This window comes from Hyaena hyaena, unplaced genomic scaffold, assembly GCF_003009895.1.
Source record: "Hyaena hyaena isolate Hyena2069 unplaced genomic scaffold, ASM300989v1 scaffold_38, whole genome shotgun sequence".
Taxonomy (NCBI): domain Eukaryota; kingdom Metazoa; phylum Chordata; class Mammalia; order Carnivora; family Hyaenidae; genus Hyaena; species Hyaena hyaena.
The window spans coordinates 756,461-776,065 of record NW_024080670.1 but is presented as its reverse complement, the minus strand read 5'-3'; the positions used below and the strand labels follow the sequence as shown (position 1 = coordinate 776,065).

Below are 19,605 nucleotides of genomic sequence, written 5' to 3'. Positions count from 1 at the left end.
CCCCCCTCCACCGGAGTTCCCCAACAAGCCTGGGCGCCTCTCAGCCTGGGGGACAGGCACGGCAAGGCGGGGGAAGGAGAAGGGGCTGGGGCGCCAGAGGGCACCGGCAGATGGAGAATTGTCCCACGGCAGGGGCCTCAGGGCAGGGGCCTCGAGCTTGGCCGCACACTGGAGTCTCCTGGGCAGCTGACCTGCCCCGATAGGTAGTACCTACCCCGGAGGGTGTGACGTGGCTGGTCTGGGGTGCCAGGTGCGTCTAACACGAGAACCGCTGTGAGTGAGGTCTCCGCATCAGGAAAGGGGGTTCCGATTTTGTGCCTATCTCCTCCCCGGGTCCCAGGTCTCCTAACCATGGGGGTGGCCTTCTCGAAGGCTCCAAGCTCAGGTGGGTCACTGGCACGGGGGGAGTGGAGAAGGTGGGCGCCTGGGTGGCTGTGCAGATTCGAGGCTCTGCTGGGGCCCGCACCCCGCGGGCCCGGCTCCCAGTAGGCTGCACAGGGGAGCCCGCTCACAGTCTCTGGGGCGGGCCTGGCCACCGGGGTTTAGTCGGACTCCCCAGGCGGTCCCGGGGCACAACCGAGCGTGAGAACCACCATTTAAGCCTTCCCAAGGACCGCGCTCCAGCCCTTCCAGCCTTAGGCATCTCATCATCCTTTAAATTCGAAGGCCAGAGAGGGAGAGAGTTCGTTCTCAGAACTCGCCCTTGCCCTTGACCTGTGGAAGCTCCATCCTTGCTCTGGCCTCTGGGGGTTCAGAGGTGCCAGCTCCCGACTCCGGGTCCCTCGGCCTTTGTTCTCAGCTTCTGAACCCCTCTCCTAGAGGAAGGCTGGCCAGCCAGTCGGGGCCTTCCTGCAGCTGCTGAATGTCAAGGCCACCGCTGGCTTCAGGCCACCCCTTTGCCCTCATCCCCTCCCTTCCCCACCAGGCCCCCTGCCCGCCAAGTGCATGAACTCATCTCTCCCCGCACCAATTCCGCACCCCCCAGACTGGCCTTCGCTTGGCCTCGCTGCGCAGGGCACCTTCCTTACCAGCCGCTTGAATCTTCCTCCACCTGTCCCTGCCCAGCCCACCCCTCCTGCCAGGCCTGCCCTTCTGAAGTCCCGCCTCCTCAGGGAAGCCCTCCTGACCATGCCAGCCGATTCCTCTCCAGGCTTGTCATCCGGGCCTTTTGTGGGGACCAAACCTAGGGTGGCCCCCCCTGGTGGTCACCGCAGCGTGCTCAGTGCCCTCGTAAGGGGTCAGGAGGCCCGGGTTACTACAAGGGTGACCTTGAGTCAGTGCCTGGCCTCTGGGGGCCTCAGGTCCCTCCCCTGTGAATCAGGGGTGGTGGTGACAGCAGAGCTGACATCACGGAGTAGGTGCCCTTCTTTGGATCAACCGGACCAGGCCCCCCAACCTGGCCGGGCATGCGAGTCACCGTGCAGGGGTCTGGTTTGGTTGGTTTGCTTTTGATCCGGAGCCGAATCTCTGGCCTTCGGGCCCAGGGATATTTGCGCGCCCGCCCCTTCCAGGAATTCTGGCGAGCAGCCGGGTCTGACCGCCAGGACTGCTTTGCAAACAGAGGACTCGCAGAAACAGTCGACGAAGAAGTGAATAAATCCATGAATGGGACCTTCCCAGCTCAGCCTTTTGCTGCCCCTGCCCTCTGCGCAGAGTGGTACAAGTGTGCCCTGGTGTGCCCAGGCGGCCTCCGGTGTGCCCAGGCGGGCCCAGGCCCAGACTGCCCAGGACTTCTTAGCTCCTCAGCAACCAGAAAGAAGGAAGCCTTGAAGCTCTCAGCTTGGGGCCATTCGTACAACCAGTCCCCATCGTCTGGGTGCCGTGTCCCCTCCTGAGACCCCCTATCAAGTTGGGAGGACCAGACAGGGGACCCACCGGGGGGGGGGTCCCTCTGCAAACCTTAAGGAAGCACCTTGCAAGCACCGGGCTCCGCCTTCACAGAGCACGCGGTGGGGAGCTCACATTCACCAAAGAAGTTTCGGAGGAAAACCTGACTGGGTGCTCATCTGGAGGGTGGAGGTGCAGGGGCCAGGGATGCGGCCCCTGAGGAAGGGATGTTCCGGCAGATGGTGCACAGGGATGGAGGGGAGGGGCCCCAGATAGGGGTGCCCATCCTGAAAGCCCAGGACAGGGGCAGGAGGCATCAGGAAAGGAAGCAGACACTGGAGAGTAGAACACGGTTTCAAGGGGCGCCTGGGGGGCTCAGTCGGTTGAGCGTCTGACTCTGGCTCACGTCATGATCTCACGGTTCGTGGGTTCGAGCCCCGCGTCGGGCTCTGTGCTGACAGCTCAGAGCCTGGAGCCTGCTTAGGATTCTGTGTCTCCCTCTGTCTCTGCCCTTCCCTGTTGGTGCTCTGTCTCTCTCTGTCTCTGTCTCTCTCTCTCAAAAAAAAAAAAGAGAGAGAGAGAGAGAGAGAGAGAAAGAAAGAAAGAAAAAAAGGAAGAAAGAAAAGGAGATGGCTTCAATAGGATCATAAAGACATCTGTGACCCACAAGTCCATTAAATTGCCCCTAACCCAAGGAATGACTACATGACAAAAGACAGCAGCACGCTAGGCTTTCCGCAGAGCATGTATTTCAGAGCTCCAAACGCCGGTTCTGCCTTTTGCTCACGTTGGTCACGGTGCCCACCCGTGCCTCAGTTTCCTCATCTGAAAAATAAAATGAGGACTTGCGCCTTAGCCCAGAGGAGTGTCACGAGAGAGAACGAAGTCTCCCGTGAAAAATCATGATCTCGGCGTCCGGTGCCAATAACCATACTCAGCGTGGAAGTTTAAGAAAGACAAAGAGAAACGAGGCAGAGAGGGGCGTGGGATGGTGGGGGCTGGCGGAGCCGGGACCGCTTTGGGCTGGGACTTCTGGACCTCAGCAGGGGAGCGGTGTTGGGGGCCGGTGGTGGCAGGGCAAAGGTTGGGGGAGGGGCTTCGGGGTCAAGCTTCAACCTCACCCCTCTTGGACCCCCCGTCCTTCAGTGGGCGCCCCTTTCAGGGCAAGGAAGCCAAGGTCTGCTCTCCGAGAGGCCTGCTCGGCGCTATGCCCTCCACCCCCCACCCCAGCATTTAAATCCTCCACACCACTTTTTTTTTTTCCCTCCCTGATAAAATATTCATGTCAGCAGAGCAGGCCCTCTTTGGGAAGGCTGCGTGTGTCTAGCTTCGGCTTTGCACAAGCTTTTAAAGAGCAGGGTGCTTTTCATACTCTCTAAGCATTTTCTGAGTCCTGAATCAATAATGCACTTTACTGGGTTTCTCTAGACGTGGCTTTTCTGCCCCCTGCACCCTGCCCCCACCCTGCCCGGGATCGCTCTCTCTCTCTCCCCCTTTCTCTCTCTCCTTTTCTTTCTCTCGTCCCTTCATCTCCCTTTCTTTCCTTTCCTTTCCTTTTTAAAAAGGTTTAAGTAAAAGCAGCATGCTGTTTGGCTGGGGGTGCCTCAGATGGGGAGTGGGGTGCGCTGGAAGGGGGAACGGGGAGCAGGGGAGAGGCAGGTGGCGCCCGGGCTGAACAGGTTGCATCTGCAGGAGGAGGCAAGGAGGAGCCGCGGAGCCTTCCCGCTGGCCCTGGTGGGGAAGCATTTGAGCTCCTGACATGCGGGGGGAGGAGAGCTTAGGCGACTCCAGCTTCTCTAGATTCTTCAAATCAATTAGAGAATGTTTACCACATAAGCAGAGAAAACAGGATCGAAAAGCAAAAGAAAGGGGCCCCGGAGCAAAGAAAATACACGGGGTGTGAGCCAAAATACATTGCCAGGCTTTCTAGGGAGCTAGCAGTCTAGTCTGGCCTCTCTGCTTCTTATGGTAATGAGTTCCCCGTCGCTGGGGGTGTGCAAATGGAGGGGGAGCCACTCTTGGTCTGAGGCAGATCCCTGCATGTGTCTGGTCAGTGATGTGTTAACAGGTGACGGGCTTGGGGTGCAGAAGTTGCCCGTTTGGGACCCTAGGGATTGGTACAGGCTCTCTTTGGCTGGGATAGAATTTCCCACCCCGAACATTCCTAGAAATCTGGCTGTGGGAAGAGTCCACATGTGTCCTGGGCGCATCCGTTATTTATTTTTTTTGAGTACAGTAGCCGCCCCTTATCTGTGGTTTCAGTTACGCACCGTCAACCGTGGTCTGGAAGCAGATGATCTTCCGTCTGGTGTTTGGTCAGACGGTAGCCCAACACGACGTCACAGAGCCCGTGTCACTCACCTCACTGCATCCCATCACGTAGGCCTCTCATCGTCTCCTGTCACAAGAGCGGTGAGGACAGCGCAAGAAGAGAGACCGCGTTCATGTAACTTTTGTTACAGTGTTTGGCTATGTCTGTCCCCACTGTTACTCTCTTACTGTGTCTAAATTTGTAAATGAGACTTTATAGAGGAGACCCGGACAGGGGCGCCTGGCCGGCTCAGTCGGAAGAGCGCACGCGACTCTTGATCTCGGGGTCGTGAGTTTGAGCCCCACGTTGGCTGCAGAGATTTCTTCAATAAAAACAAAAAGTTAGGGGTGCCTGGATGGCTCAGCCAGTTGAGCGTCCGACTCTTGATATCAGCTCCGGTCGTATCTCTCGGTCGTGGGATCGAGTCCCGCTTTGGGATTCTTTCTCTCTCCCTCTCTCTCTGTCCCTCCTTTGCTCACACACTCTCTCTCTCTCTCTACCCCCCAGCCCCCAAGATAAATAAATAAATATACAAATAGAAATAAACATTAAAAAAGAAGAAAACCCAGTATATATGGGGTTTGGTACTATCTGGGTTTTCAAGCATCCACTGGAAGTGTTGGAAAGGATCCCCCCGTGTGGGTGAGCGGGGAGACGGCTCTAAAATTTTAAGCTCCTGGAGAAATTAACTCTGGTCTGGCCAGAGCCTTGACAAGGCCCCTCCCACCCCCTCTGGCTATTCAGCTGATGGAGGAAACCAGTCCTTCTGGACCTGCCTTCCCCTGAGTGGGGGTTTGACGTTGGCGCCCCGTCCCTCTGACCTTGGCTTCCCAGCTGGCCCTCTCCCGGGCAGTCCCTCTGACCTTGGCTTCCCAGCTGGCCCTCTCCCGGGCAGTCCTCAGGGCAGCCCGATGCCCTCTGGTCACCGGAAGGTCTTGCTGGCTGTGTGTGTCGGGGAAGCCAGAGGTGGGTCAGGGACAGGCGAGCGGGAGCCCCTGCTGGCTGCTAGAGCCGCCCCTCGGCCGGCTGCCCCCACGTCTCTCAGCACATAGTCCTCCCTGGGTGGTGCCGGGCAGGTGGCTCACCCTCTCTGAGCTGCCCCAGAGCAAGGGGATTGACTGGGGACAAGAGAAGATGAGAAGGTGCCCCTGAGTAAGGGCTTGACGAACACTCTCCCGGGACCCACTGTGAGGGTCCTCGCGCATGAGGGGGGGGTCCTTGCCTTCCATGCGAACCGTGACTGGGGAGTGTGGGGAAAGGGTAGGCACGATCTGGTCCCTGCTGTCCTAGAGCCCAGTCCCGGTCATGGAAGCTACTAGAAGGAGGTAAATGGTAGGCAGCGTTGAAGTGAAAGGCCTCCCTCTCTTCCCACTGGAACAGCAGAGAGCTGATCTGGGCGGGTTCGGGGGGTCTGAGGGGGACCTTTGGCCGGGAGACGCCCGCTGTGGCTGGTTCGGAGACGGGAGCTGGGGGGGAGTGGGGGGCTGTCCCCAGGGGCTCATCGCGGGGATGGTTGAGGCCAGGGGAGACCCCTTGTCCGGGCTTTTGGACTCTGCTATGAGTAATGGCTGGGCTGGGAAGAAATGGCTCCAAAAAGAAACCCAAACCAAAAAACAGCAAAACCAACGAGAGTTGGCCGTTGGCAGCTCTGCCCTGAAGTGCCCTTCGGGTCGGTTTCCGCTGATTCACGAGCGGGGGGGGGGGGGGGGGGGGTGACCTTGCTTGGGTCCAGGCTCTAGCTCAAACACAAACCCAGAAGGGAAAGGGAGAGCCGCCTTCAGGCCGAGGGGGTTAGAGGGGGGAGCAGCAGGGGCTGGGGTCCACGGAACCGGGGAGGAGAGGGCGGGGAGGGAGGGGGAGGGCTTGTGGGGGGGGGGGAGTTAGAGACCGCCAGGGCGGCTAGAATTAGAATCTGCTCGCAACCGAATCTCCTTTCCGCTTTGTTAATAATTCATCCCCGCTGCAACTTCTCTTACCGATAAATAGGAAATAATTTGTTAGGGAGAATTCCCCGGGCACCCTGGCTTTCTCCCTGGAGCAGAGGGAGGAAGGGATGCCCTCCCTCGATGCCCTTCCTCCCGAGTGGTATGGGGGACGGAGGGACGTGGACTCGGCGAGGTCAGCGTCAGGGCTCCATCATTTCAGGAATGGGGAAACTGAGGCACCGATAGCGCGGGTCGCCACCCAGAGTCCCACATGGGGTTGGGGACAGTCTCCTGAGTCCCAGCTCCATGACCATGTGGGTCAGGGGACTTCAGAGTGACTTACACACCTGCCCAGGCTGGGAGAGTTTCCCCAAGAGTTCTAGAAGCATCCTGCAAGGTGGAGGGAGGGGCTTGTTCAGCTGCCTGTTGCCTTTCCCCTGCCTCACCCCTAAGTCCAGTTCTGCAAGAAGGAGCTGGGGCCGCCTCGCCCAACGCTCGGAGCCCCCGCGATGCCTGGGGCTAGCCCTGCCCGCGTCCCTGCTGTCCTGGGCCCCACCCCCACCCCCAGGGCTCTCCCTGGCAGCCTCCCGCCTCCCACCGGCAGATGCCTCCAGCCGCGCCGAGGTTGACGGGCTGAGCCTGAGACGGCTCAGTTGGCAACTCGGCAGACAGGTTCAGAAAAATCTGTCAGCTGCTAAACTGTTCCCGGGGCTGCCCACACGCCCGGGTGGCGGAGCCGTGGGCTGTCTGCCTCCCGCTGGAACCCGAATCTCAACGGAGCGGCACTGGTCGGGGGTGGCGGCGGCGTCTTCACTTTTGGTGAAGGGCATAGTTTCCTGCCACATCTCCGAGCCCGATGCCCTGGCTTCTTGTCCCCCCCCCACCTCCCTGGCCACTTCAGAGCCGTGTGACCTTGGGGAGCCTGGGTGGCTGGATTGGTTGAGCGTCCGACTTCAGCTCAGGTCACGATCTCACAATTCATGGGTTCGAGCCCCGCGTTGGGCTCTGTGCTGACAGCTCGGAGCCTGGAACCCTCTTCGGATTCTGTGTCTCCCTCTCTCTGCCCCTCCCCCAATTGCACTCTCAAAAGTAATGTTAAGCAAACAAACAAACAAAAAAGTAGTGTGAACTTGAGACATGGCACAGCCTTTCCTCGCTGGTAGACTGGAAATGAAAGGACCCCATCTTCCGGGACAGCACGCGTGTGGGGTGTGGACTGTGCTGTTTGCTCAGCTGGCGGTGGCCCTGATGCTCTCCCTTCCTCCATCGCTGGCAAGCCGGGGTCACCTTAGTCAGCCTTCTCGGCTCGCTGGAGTCCATGCACTCCACCGGGTTTCACCCCGAGGAGTGCCGGGGTCCCGGCTGCGGTGAGGGAGCGGGCAGATGAGGCCACTGGCCTGGTGGCACGTCCTCTCCAGGGGGGCCGTGCGGGGACCCGTGTGTGGCCGGCGGGCGCCGGGGGAGGACTCCTGCCTCGTGCCGCACACTCTGCCCCGTCGGCGTCCAGCCACCGAAAGTTCATCTCAACACGGGCTGGGACGCAAGCCCCGTCCGCCCAGAGCTGCTCATTCCTCCTCCCGAGACTCGGCTAGAGTCCTGGGGCCGCCCCTGCCCAGGCTCCTTGGTCCTGACAGCCAGGCTCCCCCCTGGGCACGGCCGCCTCCACCCTTGCTAACAGTTGGCTTTCCTGCTCAGTGATGTTTTTTGCCTGAAGCTTGTCTACACTGTTTACAGCCTGGCTTCCGACTCCCAACTGCAACGGTGCCCCCGCCCCGCCCCCTTCGCCCCTTTGCACAAAAAAATAACATAAGCACAAAAGCATTCGAGAGACCGCTGGAAGGGTTGAAGGTCGTGGATTCTCCGTAGAATAGTTCTTCCCAAGCGACTCCTGCCCAGTGTCTCTCTGGATCTGTTCCCACCCCGTTCTCTGGCGCTGTTGTCCTAGCTGGCTGCCTTCCCCTCGCTCTGAGCCCCTGCCTCGACCCCTCCCCTCTGCCCCCCACCCCTCTTTTGTGTGTCTGCTGAGATAGGGGAGCTGCAGATACGATGGGCTGGGTTTCCCCAAGATTTCCTTGGCTCGTTGTGCTCAGAGGAAGTGACGTGAGGGTGGCAGGTCCTCAGTAGCGCTGGCCCCCGGGGGTGCTGGGAGTATGCCATGTGGAATGGGGTGCGAGGTGCCCAGCCCTGCCCTGGCCCACGGTTAGCACTCAGTGAATGGCAAGATCATTGTGCTCTTCCCAGCCCGCAGCCCCCAAGGCCGTCCGTGTCTTGTGTGAAGCTCTTTTTCTTTTTTTATGTTTTTTATTTAATTTTTGAGAGTCAGAGAGAGACAGCATGAGCAGAGGAGGGTCAGAGAGAGAGGGAGACGCAGAATCCAAAGACAGTCTCCAGGCTCTGAGCTAGCTGTTAGCACAGAGCCCGATGCGGGCCTCGAACTCACAAACCGTGAGATCATGACCTGAGCCGAAGTCAGTGCTTAGACTGAGCCACCTTGATTTCACTGGATGCCCTCAGCCTTACTTCTTCCAGAGGAAGGGTACTAGGAAAGCACCTGAGCTAATGTATTTGGAGCTGCTGCTCTTGAGTAATTATTGTTGCCATTCGGAGGCGTTTTCTAGGTATTTCACACACATTGTCTCACATGGTATTGGATGAGAAACTAAATATTCAGAGAAGTAAAGCAAGTTTCTCCAGGCCACACAGCCTCATGGGATAGAGCTGAGATTAAACCTGGGACTTGTAGAACTCAAAGCCAATTTCCTAACCTGCTCTGGACTCCAGAACCAGGTCTCCTAAATGGGGAGATGGGACCCCGTGAATCCCAGGATTTGCATGGAAAAGGTGATATTATTATGTGACTTTTTTTTTTTTTTTGGAGAAAGTCTCAAAGCCTTTAATCAGGGATATGATTTTTACTTACCTACATTTTTGGGGCTATCCATAAAATGTCTAAAAAATTAATTATTGCTTTAGAAAATTTTTAACTTTTATTTATTATTGACAAACAGAAAGAGACAGAGCGTGAGCATGGGAGGGGCAGAGAGAAAGAGAGACACAGAATCCAAGACAGGCTCCAGGCTGTGAGCTGTCAGCACAGAGCCTGATGCGGGGCTCGAACTCACAAACAGCAAGATCATGACCTGAGCTGAAGTCAGACCCTTAACGGACTGAGCCACCCAGGCGCCCCTATTGCTTTTGATAATATCAAATGTTGGCTTTGGTATCATCCTAAAAGGTTAAAGGTATGCCTCAAACACCCCCTGACTTTCTCTCTGGTATGAGGCCAGGTCTTGCGCACTAGGTATTATTTGGACTGTCTGTTTCATTATTAGGTGGAAACGTGCGGACTGAGGAAGGCGGGGAGACGCCGGCCCTCCAGCCTGGCCCCTCCCTCACACCTGCTGTAATGAGCAGTCAGTGGGACACAGCACTTGGGACAGGGGGCGGGGAGCTTGGGGTATACTGGGCCCCCAACCCCAGGCTCCTCCTGGGGACCGTGCTAGGGGAGAACAGAAGGAAAGGGACGGCGAGAACAAAATGGGTTTTTGGGAAGGGCTGCCCGTTCAGCATGGACAGCGCCTTCAGCAGGAGACCTACCGGGGGCCCCCCCCCCCAAACGGTTACCTGGAATTCTAAGATCTTGGGGCAGGGAGGGCGGTGGGAGGAAGAAGTGAAATGGGAGACGGGGGGGGGGGGAGACTTGTGCTGGCGATGGCTTGGGATTTATTTATCGTGCTCGCTGTTGATTAAGCCCGCTCAGCAGCAGGCGTGGGGCTGGTAAATGCACAGGCTGGTTCATTAGTTTCTGACCATCTGCTTCCCAGGCCGGGGGGTGGGGGGGGTGGCGGGGGGCCAGTGGGCCCTGAAGGTTAAGGCAGCGTGGTGTCGGCAGCCGAACCGGAGCCCCCTGTCCCCTGGCAGAGCGGGCCATGTCAGTCTTCCTGGTGACAGACAGGCTAGGGGCTGTGCTGGATCCGATGTCCGCCGTGGGGTCCCCCGAGAGGCTGGGCAGGAAAGGCAAGGCAGAGGGATGGAGTAAGACCGGGGAAAGGTGAGGCGTGGGTGGTTCACAGCAGTTGGGGGTTGACAAGAGTAATATCAACATTCACCATGAGATATATGAATATTAATAGAATCGTCATTATGTGAATAATTAATGTGATGACAGTAAGAACTGTAATTTAGTGAGCGGCTACTGAGGTCCAGGCTTTCCTACGCTGTCCCAGATAAGCACACTGATAACCCGTGATGGACGACAAGGAACTGGGTTTAAATACTGAGTCAGGCAGGAGGGCTTCCTGGAGGAGGTGCATGGGGGTAGGGCTCTGCAAACCCAGAGGAGCTCAGAGGCGAGAGGGGATGAGGCAACCAGGGAACAGGCGCAGCCTTTGGGGCTGGATTGATGGAGTCACCCAGGTGTGTCTGGAAGCTTGACGTCCCCTGGGGCCAGCGTGTGCTAGAGACCAGGTCTGGGGAGAGAGAGCCCCAGAGAGGCTCTAGGGAAATCGTAAAAAAAACCTCACAATTCAGTCCTGCCACCTCTGAACCGATCCTCCGACCTTGACCTTCCCTTTGCCCCCAGCTCTGGGATGAGCAAGGGCCTGGGTGGCTTAACCAACAGAGGCGTGCTTGTTCGTGCCTCTGGATGCTGGAAGTCTAAGATCAAAGTTTAAGACCCTCTCCCCTTGGCCTGCAGATGCCCCCCTCCCCCCGCCCCCACCCCTCCCCCCCCACCCCCCGCTGCTTCACGCGGTTCCCCTCTGTGTGCGCTCCTCTCCGGTGTCCCCCTGTGGATCCAAGCTCCCTCTCTTTACAAGGACACCAGTTGGGTTGGATCAGGACCCATCCTCGTGGTCTCATTATTTTTTTTAATGTTTATTTATTTTTGAGAGAGAGAGAAAGAGACAGAGAACATGGGTAGGGGAGGGGCAGGGGGGGATAGGGGATCTGAAGCGGGCTCTGTGCTGACAGCAAAGAGCCCGACGCAGGGCTCAAACCCACGAACCCGCAAGATTATGACCTGAGCGGAAGTCGGGCGCTTAACGGACTGAGCCCCCCAGGCGCCCCTTTGATGGTCTCCTTTTAACGTAATCACCCTTTAAAGGCCCCTGTCTCGGACCAGTCACATTCCGAGATCCTGATGTTTAGGAGGAATTTGGAGGGAGACACAAGTTAGCCCCTGAGAAGGTGCTGGCGGGAGTGGAGGGGGACCTGGGGGTGAGGAGAGCGTGATTGCTGGGTGGGGGGTGGGGGTGGGGATGCCGTCCTGGGGGTGACCTGTGTTCTCTTGCTCCCCAGTGTCCACGTGTGAGCTCTGGGGCATCTCCATCCCAAATGGCGTGACCAGAGCCAATTCCGCCTCTGGATTCAGGGTGTCCTTCCCTGCGGGGGGGCTGGCAGAGGGCCTGGGGCAGGGGCTGCCCCCCCGCCCCCCAGGCGGGGTTTTGCTTCTAGCCCTCGCTGCCTGCTGCCTGCCCGTCACCAGGCCTGGCCTCCGCAGGCCGCGGAGCCCTCCCCAGGGAGCCTCCCAGGGCACCGGCACAAGGTCACTCAGCTGGAGCTCCAGGGAGCTGGGACCCCCACGAGCCGAGCCAGATGCCTGTCCCTGCCGCGTTGCCTGTGAGGTCACCGGTGTTCAGGACCCCCTGAGGTCGCCGAGGACAGGAGCGGGTTCATCCTCAGACACGACCCCCGGTCAAGGGCACCTGGGCCGGTTCCTCCCCATCCTGGGCCTTCAGTGCTTTACCCCTTCCCTCCTGAGGTTTGTGGGTCCTGAGACTCGGCAGGCCCGGGCCGGGTGGGACGGATGGCGGCCGCACCCCAGGGGCCCAAGGACAGAGCTATCTTGGTCAAGCCTTTGCCTCAGGGCCAGCCTGATCTCCGGGGCCAGCCTGCCCGCCGAGGACCCCGGGGCGGCCTGGGAACTCACCCTCCGCTAAAAAGCCTCAGCAGTGACGGTGGCGACCGGAGGCCACCACGGCGATGCTGGAGGCACCAGCTCAGCCTCTCGGGAGGCAGCGCGCCCGCTCCCCCGTGGGAGCCGAGTGGCTCGTTCTGGAGTGAGAGACTTTAACTCAGATCCAAGCTGTTTTGTTTGTCTCTGAACAAAGATTCCTCAAACAGGGCTGTGAGTGGCCTGGGCACTGTGGTTTTCCGTGATAGCATTTTTTTTTTTTAATTACTAGACTACGTTTTAGAACAGTTTTAGGCCAACAGAAAGTTGAGCCAACAGGGGAGAGAGTTTGCAGCACCCTCTGTCCCCCCAGGAGCAGCTTTCCCTACTGTTAACGTGTGCACTGGCTTGGGGCGTTTGTTACAGCGGGTGGGCCACATCCATAGTGATTCCTTTTTTAAAAAAAAATTTAATGTTTATTTATTTTTGAGAGAGACAGAGAGCAGGAGAGGGGCAGTGGGGGAAGAGGATCCAAAGCGGGCTCTGTGCTGACAGCAGAGAACCCGACGCGGGGCTTGAACCCATGAACCATGAGATCATGACCTGAGCCAAAGTCGGACGCTTCACCAACTGAGCCACCCAGGCGCCCCGTGATTCTTACCCCAAGTCCATGGTTTACACAAGGGATCGTTCTTGGGGTTATTGGCTCAGTGGGTTTAGACAAGTGCACGGCGTTACATAATCCACCATGACAGTGTCACACAGAGTCGCTTTGCTGCCCTAAAACTCCCCGGTGCTCCCCTGTTCATCCCTCCAACGCCAGGCATCCTCCCCTTTAGTGATATTTTCAGGCCTCCGGGTGGCTCCTGGCGCTTCTCCAGCCCGGGCTCCTTCATCCGGAGCATGGAGCTAACACCTCTACTCTGTGTCCAGAGGTGAGACACAAAATAAGAGAGAAAGAAGATCATGAGGTCTGTGTAACTGAGACCACATGCCTGGCACTGGGTGGCGGCTCAACAAGTATTTGCCGTGGCTTTGACTTTCTCTACCGCAGCCGCTCACGGTGCTGCTAACCGTGTCCTTCAAAGGGTCAGGAGGGCGCCTTGGCGTAGGCGATGTTTAAAGGGTTAAGAATGCGAGTAGGGACTTTCCCGGCCAACAGAGGGTGGAAGGGCACATCAAGGAGAGGGAACACCATCTGCACAGGCTCCGAGGCTCAGACAGCTCGGGAGTGGAGGACGGGAGTGCTGAGGCGGGCTGGGCCCCTGGAGGGGGAGACTGGGCTCCAGGTATGTGGTGGAAGGAGAGTGCTGGGGAGTTGTGGTAAAGACTGGGTCCCGCAGGCCGCGAGGAGCCCCGGGGACCTTGGGAGCAGGCCACGAACACTCTCGCTTCTCCAGGGGCTGTGTTTGGAGGTGCAAGGGTGTGGAGGCTCGCACGCCGGATTCATGTGCCGCGGGGAAACGAGTACGGATCACCAGCCCGGGAGAGGTTCCCAGTGCCTGGACGCCGGAGCCCGGGCTCCCTGGCCTCCCGGCCAACACCTGGGCACGCAGCGGGGGCCAGGCCTGGACGCGGCCCCCCAGTCCCTCTGAGCGGGCGGCGCCCACCCCTCCCGTCTCCTCCCCTACAGGAGAACCCCTACCTGTGCAGCAACGAGTGTGACGCGTCCAACCCGGACCTGGCCCACCCGCCGCGGCTCATGTTCGATGCGGAGGATGAGGGCCTGGCCACGTACTGGCAGAGTGTCACGTGGAGCCGCTACCCCAGCCCCCTGGAAGCCAACATCACCCTCTCGTGGAACAAGAGCGTGGAGCTGACGGACGACGTGGTGGTGACCTTCGAGTACGGCCGGCCCACGGTCATGGTCCTCGAGAAGTCCCTGGACAACGGGCGCACGTGGCAGCCCTACCAATTCTACGCCGAGGACTGCATGGAGGCCTTCGGCATGACCGCCCGCCGGGCCCGCGACCTGCCCGCCTCGGGCGCCCACCGCGTGCTGTGCACCGAGGAGTACTCGCGCTGGGCGGGCTCCAAGAAGGAGAAGCACGTGCGCTTCGAGGTGCGGGACCGCCTGGCCATCTTCGCCGGCCCCGACATGCGCAACATGGGCAACCTCTACACGCGCCTGGAGAGCGCCAAGGGCCTCAAGGACTTCTTCACTGTCACGGACCTGCGCATGCGGCTGCTGCGCCCGGCGCTGGGGGGCACCTACGTGCAGCGGGAGAACCTCTACAAGTACTTCTATGCCATCTCCAACATCGAGGTCATTGGCAGGTAAGCCTGCGAGGGTGGGAGGGGGGCGCTGGGATGGCCAGCTGGGTCTCGGGATGCGAGCTAGCGCTCAGGATGGTACCTGGGTCCCGGGATGTTGTTACCTGATATTTCATCTAAGAGGCAGCTTGTGGTGGCCAGGGCTGCACAGACCAGGCATCTGGGTTTTTCCATGAAGGGAGGTGAATGGTGGATGATAAACAGCCCCCGTAGAGAGCTGGAAGGTCTGGAGGAGACCAGGGGAGCTAGGCAGTGTGGGCAGGGCCTGGGTGAAAGCCAAGCGCTCAGGAAGTGCTCTGGTGTTGTCCAGCAACTCAGTGAATCGGTGTTTGTGGGGGGGGGTCCCCCAAGACCACCCTCAGGCTCAGCGATTTGCTAGAAGGACTCACAGAACCTAGCTTTGCAAGTCGCGCTCGCAATTATGGTTTATCACACTGAAAAGAGATTAAGATCAGCAACAGGAGAAGGTGCCTGGGCCCCCAGGACACCAGCGCGAGCTTCCCGTCGTCTCCCGGTGTGGTCCTGCAGACAGCCCTCGATCCCCGCAGCCATGATGTGTGATGACCTGTGGAGCACTGGCACCCAGGGAAGCTTGCCCAAGCCTTGGCATCCGGGGTTAATGGTGGCAATGGATCACGTAGGCGTGGCCCACTGCCTGTGTGTTTGGCTTTGGTCTCCAGTCCCTTGACCCGGAGCCCCCTGCCATAAATCACATCATCACCATCCAGATCTGACCTGTCCCGAAGCCCCAGGGACACAAAGACACTTTACCAGGGAAGACATTCCAAGGGCTCAGAGACTGTCTCCCAGAACCCAGTCAAGAGCCAGACTTTTCTTCGGGATATTGCGGGATATGGACAACCCACACCTGCCAAGCGAATCCTTTACTCGGAGCTTTGGAGCAGAATATGTTTTGAGGCCACTTTGGGGCGGAGGCAAAAGACCATCATAGATAAAAACCGCCATTGGTCCCCAGGAAAGATGGCAGATGATTACAGGTCTCTCTGCTTGTCCAGGTCATTTGTTCGCTCAGCAGACAATGTGCTGGCCTGAGGGCCAAACGCTCTGTCCCTGAGTCAGCTCTGTCCCTGAGTCAGTCAGGAGAGAGGCTCGGGGAAGCCTCAGCCCTGCAGCAGGAGGGGTCAATCACAGGGGACAGAAGCATGTGTCACTCTCCAACTGTGACTCCTGGCCCAGCGGCATCAGCATCACTTAGAAGCTTGCTAGGAATGCAAATGCTGGGGCCCCACACCAGACAGACTGCATCAGAAGCTCCAGGGGCGGGGCCAGCGATCTGTTCTGGCACAAGCCCTTCCTGGGATTCTGGTGTGTGCTCAGGTCTGAGAATCACTGGTGTGATGGTTGGGAGTATGGCTCTGACGCCGGGCAGCCTGGTTGGATTGCCGGTGCTGCTGTCCACTGGCCGTGAGACTCTGCACAAGGGCCTCTCTGTGCCCCAGTTTCCCCATCTGTAGAATGGGGATGATAACAATCACGCCCCTCTCACTGGATGGTGACGATAGACCGTTAAATGGACCAAGGTGGGACGTGACCAGGAATTGGGAACGCGGGTTAGACCATATGGGGCCAACATACACTGGGAGCATCTTTCCACAGCAGGCTCCAACGACCGCCCAAGTCCAGGGTTACTGGTAAGAGGAAAAAGCAATTTGTTGCGTGGTGTGTCTGGTATAAGCCCATTTTTATAGAATGTATAATACATCTGCGTGCAGAAGTTCTATATCTGGGGTATAGACGTTGGACAGAAGTCTGTCTGGGGCCAGAAAGAGCATCATGGGTACAGGGCAGAGGCTGGAAGCTTTGTGTGCTGACAGGTGATCACTGTGGTCCTGCCTACGGAGTGGGGTTGGCCAGGGAGGTGCAGGGCTTTGGCTTTCAGCTTGTGTTTGCATTTTATCTTACTCGGCACACGCATGTGTGTTCCCGGTGGGCCAAGACAAATGCAAGCAGTTGTTTAGATGGTTCAGGTTCAAGGCCGGCAGGTGCGCATGCAGGGGCCTGTGGTTCTGACACCTGTGATTTCTAACTCTCCCCCACATGGGGCAGGTTCTGTTAAATCAGGAATGTTCTCGAAGCCACCTGATGTAGGGCCACCATTGTGGAAGCTGGGGATCTAGGACCGAACTTTCTGATCCGTGTCCAGGACTGGGGCCTCTGGGGACCTCTGGCTGCCCTGGGGATGCAGTGGTCGGCATAAGACCCCACCCCTCCACCTCGCAGTCCCAGCAGCGTCCTGGTGGGTCCACACCTTCTGGGGGATGCAGCCGCTTTTCTGACTGACCTCGGGCTGCTGCAGGGGACCCTCATCTTCAGGGCTCGGGTCAGTGGCCCTCCTTACTTACACCTCACAGGGCCAGATGGGCTGGGTTCCAGCTCCGCCCCCCAACGCCCCTCTCTGGGCCTCAGTTTCCCACCTGCAGCATGAGGACTGGGGTGCCTGGAGACCTGCTCGGCAGCTCCCGGCGCCCCTTGGCACCCAGCCTCTGCGGGCGGTGGGGATCAGGCGTAGTGGTGGCAAAAGTATGGCCATCAATTCACAGATAAAGTAAGTAATCTTCAGGCGGCTGTTTGGCAGGAAAGCGGCAGCTTGGCTTATCGATTAGTTAGGTCTGGGTGGGTGGTTCGCAAAGGGCTGCGACTTCCTCTGCTCTTCCTTTTTGAATTCCGGGTGTGAAACCCCAGCAGGGCCAGGGAGCCAGAGAGGCCCAGAGAGACAAGACGGAGCCGCCCAGGCGATGCCCTTGATGTTCCAGAGTGGACACCTGGGGACTGCCTGAGCCCTCTTGGGTTCGGGGATCTCACACTGAACCTGTTCTGGGATTCCCTTCGAGTTTCATGGCCCGGAGTGCCTCCCCTGCAGCCTCTGCCAACGGTAGCGGATATTTATCAAGCGTTTGCTGCAGTCTCATTGATGGAGTCTCACTGGGCACGGAGCTAAGGCTTCATGAGGATTTTCTTGTTTAATTAATAGTCATCTGATTCCCCAATGGTTATCGAATCCCTAAGATCCCACAAGCCAAGAATAGGGCATTGAGCAAGCTGGACCTGATCTCCACCTCGTAGAGGTTTCCCTACAGAGACAGTGCTCTCCTCTACTTCAAGTTTTCAGATGAGGAGACTGAGGTCAGGGAATAGAAGGAGATCGCACAGGTAAACTAAACACCAGACACCCAAGATCCAATGCAAGCATGTCCAAGCTCAAGTTCATCTCTATATAGGGCCATCTCACTGGCCCCTCTCCCAAATCCAGGGGTCTCTGGTACACCCTGCTACTGTTGTCAGCTATTCCCACCTTCAAGGGGGACCTAGAGTGGGGGTTTGGGGGAGCACAGAGACACCTGGCTGCTGGGGTGGGGGCTGCACCCCCACCCAAAATGGGCTCCAGCACCTTGAAGCCCCTGCCTCCACTGGCCTTGCCTCCCTGCAGGCTCTGCCAAAACAGGGGTCTGGGATAGAGAGAAGCCAGGGCAGGTGGGGGGGACCTGCTTCCTTATTTACTCATGTTCCTGGAAGACAGGGAGGGGGAAGGAACTATTTTCTCCTTCTACAGTTGGGGAAACACAGGTGTGGGGCAGGGGAGCAGCTGGCTCTAACGGTGCAGCAAATCTGGGGCAACTTCTGGATTTGAGAAGAAATGTGATCATACTTTTACTGTCCTTGGAGCAGAAAGAGAGCCCCCACCTCCCCATCCCCCCCCCCCAAGTGTTTCAAGCTCAACAAAGCCCAAACCCAGCCAGGATCATACAGGAGAGATTTTCAAGATACTAGCTTCTCCAGCCCCACCAAGAAGAGCTTTGGGTCCCTTAAGTTGGAAAGATAAGCACCCCTGGACAATGTAGACCAGGAGAGACAATGGGGAAGGGTGTGGTCTTCAGAGAAATGGGGAGAGCAGACCCTTCACAGAACAAGCGACCAAATATCGCTGGACCTTCTGAGATGACAAGAGAAGGCACGTAGTAGATATCTATGTAAAATGTCTTGATTTTTTTTTAATGTTTTATTTATTTCCAGAAGAGAGAGAGAGAGACAGCGTGAGCAGGGGGGGTCAGAGAGAGAGGGAGTCACAGACTGAAACAGGCTCCAGGCTCTGGGCTGGCAGTCAGCACAGAGCCCGACGCGGGGCTCGAACCCACGAACCGCGAGATCATGACCTAAGCGAAAGTCGGACGCTTAACCGACTAAGCCACCCAGGCGCCCCATGAAATGTCTTGATTTTTAAGATGTGTGCACTTACTTCAAAAGTCTTTTAAACCCCCTGTCCAGGGTCCTGAACCAGGGCGGCTCATGTGCGGACAGCGTGTCCCTCACGCTGTGAGATCTTCATGTCTTTTCTCAGGTGTGATAGCGTACCTGCTAGACTAGACTTCAGCAGGCCCCTGGCCAGGGTGGGCGTCCAGGAGCTGGGGCGCAGGAAACATTGCCAGTCCTGTGCACTCTGGGTCTAGGACAGAGAGTAGGCAGGGGTCATCCTGTTCTCACCCCAAAGCTCTGACCAGCGGCAAATTCATCTGCTCAGAAAATTCTTAGAGGCTCCAAGGAACCAGTTCAGTTGGGCCTTTGGCAGCTGGGGATAGGAAAGGAGGAGTGAGTTCCCTGTTCCTGGAAGTATTCAAGCCACGCAGGGTGGTGTTTGTGGGGGATGTTGGAGACAGGTCCTGCGTGTCAGATTAAGGTCCTGTGCACCTGTTCCGTACAACAATAAATGTTGATGATGTCAACAGGAGCTTATAGAAACCGTTAAAAATTTGGTGGGTGTCAGATTGTAGGCATTTGGTCCTAGCCAGGAGGAGGCTGGAGCAGGAAGAGACTCCCTAGGTCCCGGGGACGGAGCTAAGCCCAGATGGGCGTGTCTGACCCCAGCCAGCCAGTCACACGCACCCTCCCCTGCTTTCTCCTCCCCTCCCCCTTCCCCGCTTCTTGCCTTCTTGTCTTCTTCCACAAATGTCCTGTCCCTATTGATCACCCGGTAACTGGAGATGGACGGAACTCAGGACGAGAATAGAAACCTCAGAGGGAAGATTTCTGCTCTGAGTGTGAGTGTGGAGGGCAGCGGGCAGGGGTGCGTGCGTCAGGGGGCAGAGGCGCCTTCTCTCTTCTCACCCAGCCTGTGTTCTAGTCTCTTCCTGGGCCTTTCTGCAGGGAACCAGGGTGAGAAGGAGTGTGTGAATTGTTCTTCCCAGGGTAATTCCCTGTAATGCGGGGACGCCCCTCGAGGCAGAGGGAGTGGGCCCTCCCCTTCAGTGATGTTAACTGAGCAATTCTCACGGGGCAGAACCCCCTTCTAAGTCACTTCTGTGCTTCCTCGTTGGGTCCTGCCCCACAAGGGTCATCGTCCTGAGATAGATGGATGTGTG

The 19,605-nt window shown here is 58.0% G+C and overlaps 1 protein-coding gene across 2 annotated transcripts in view; it reads left to right on the top strand.

Annotated features, from left to right (window-relative positions):
* NTNG2 (netrin G2) overlaps positions 1–19,605 on the top strand; it is a 66,197-nt gene that overhangs the window by 12,867 nt on the left and 33,725 nt on the right. For both annotated transcript variants that reach the window (XM_039229442.1, XM_039229443.1), the window contains exon 3: positions 13,590–14,233. In XM_039229442.1, coding sequence (XP_039085373.1) covers positions 13,590–14,233 — 644 coding nt within the window. The remainder of the gene's footprint in view (positions 1–13,589; positions 14,234–19,605) is intronic.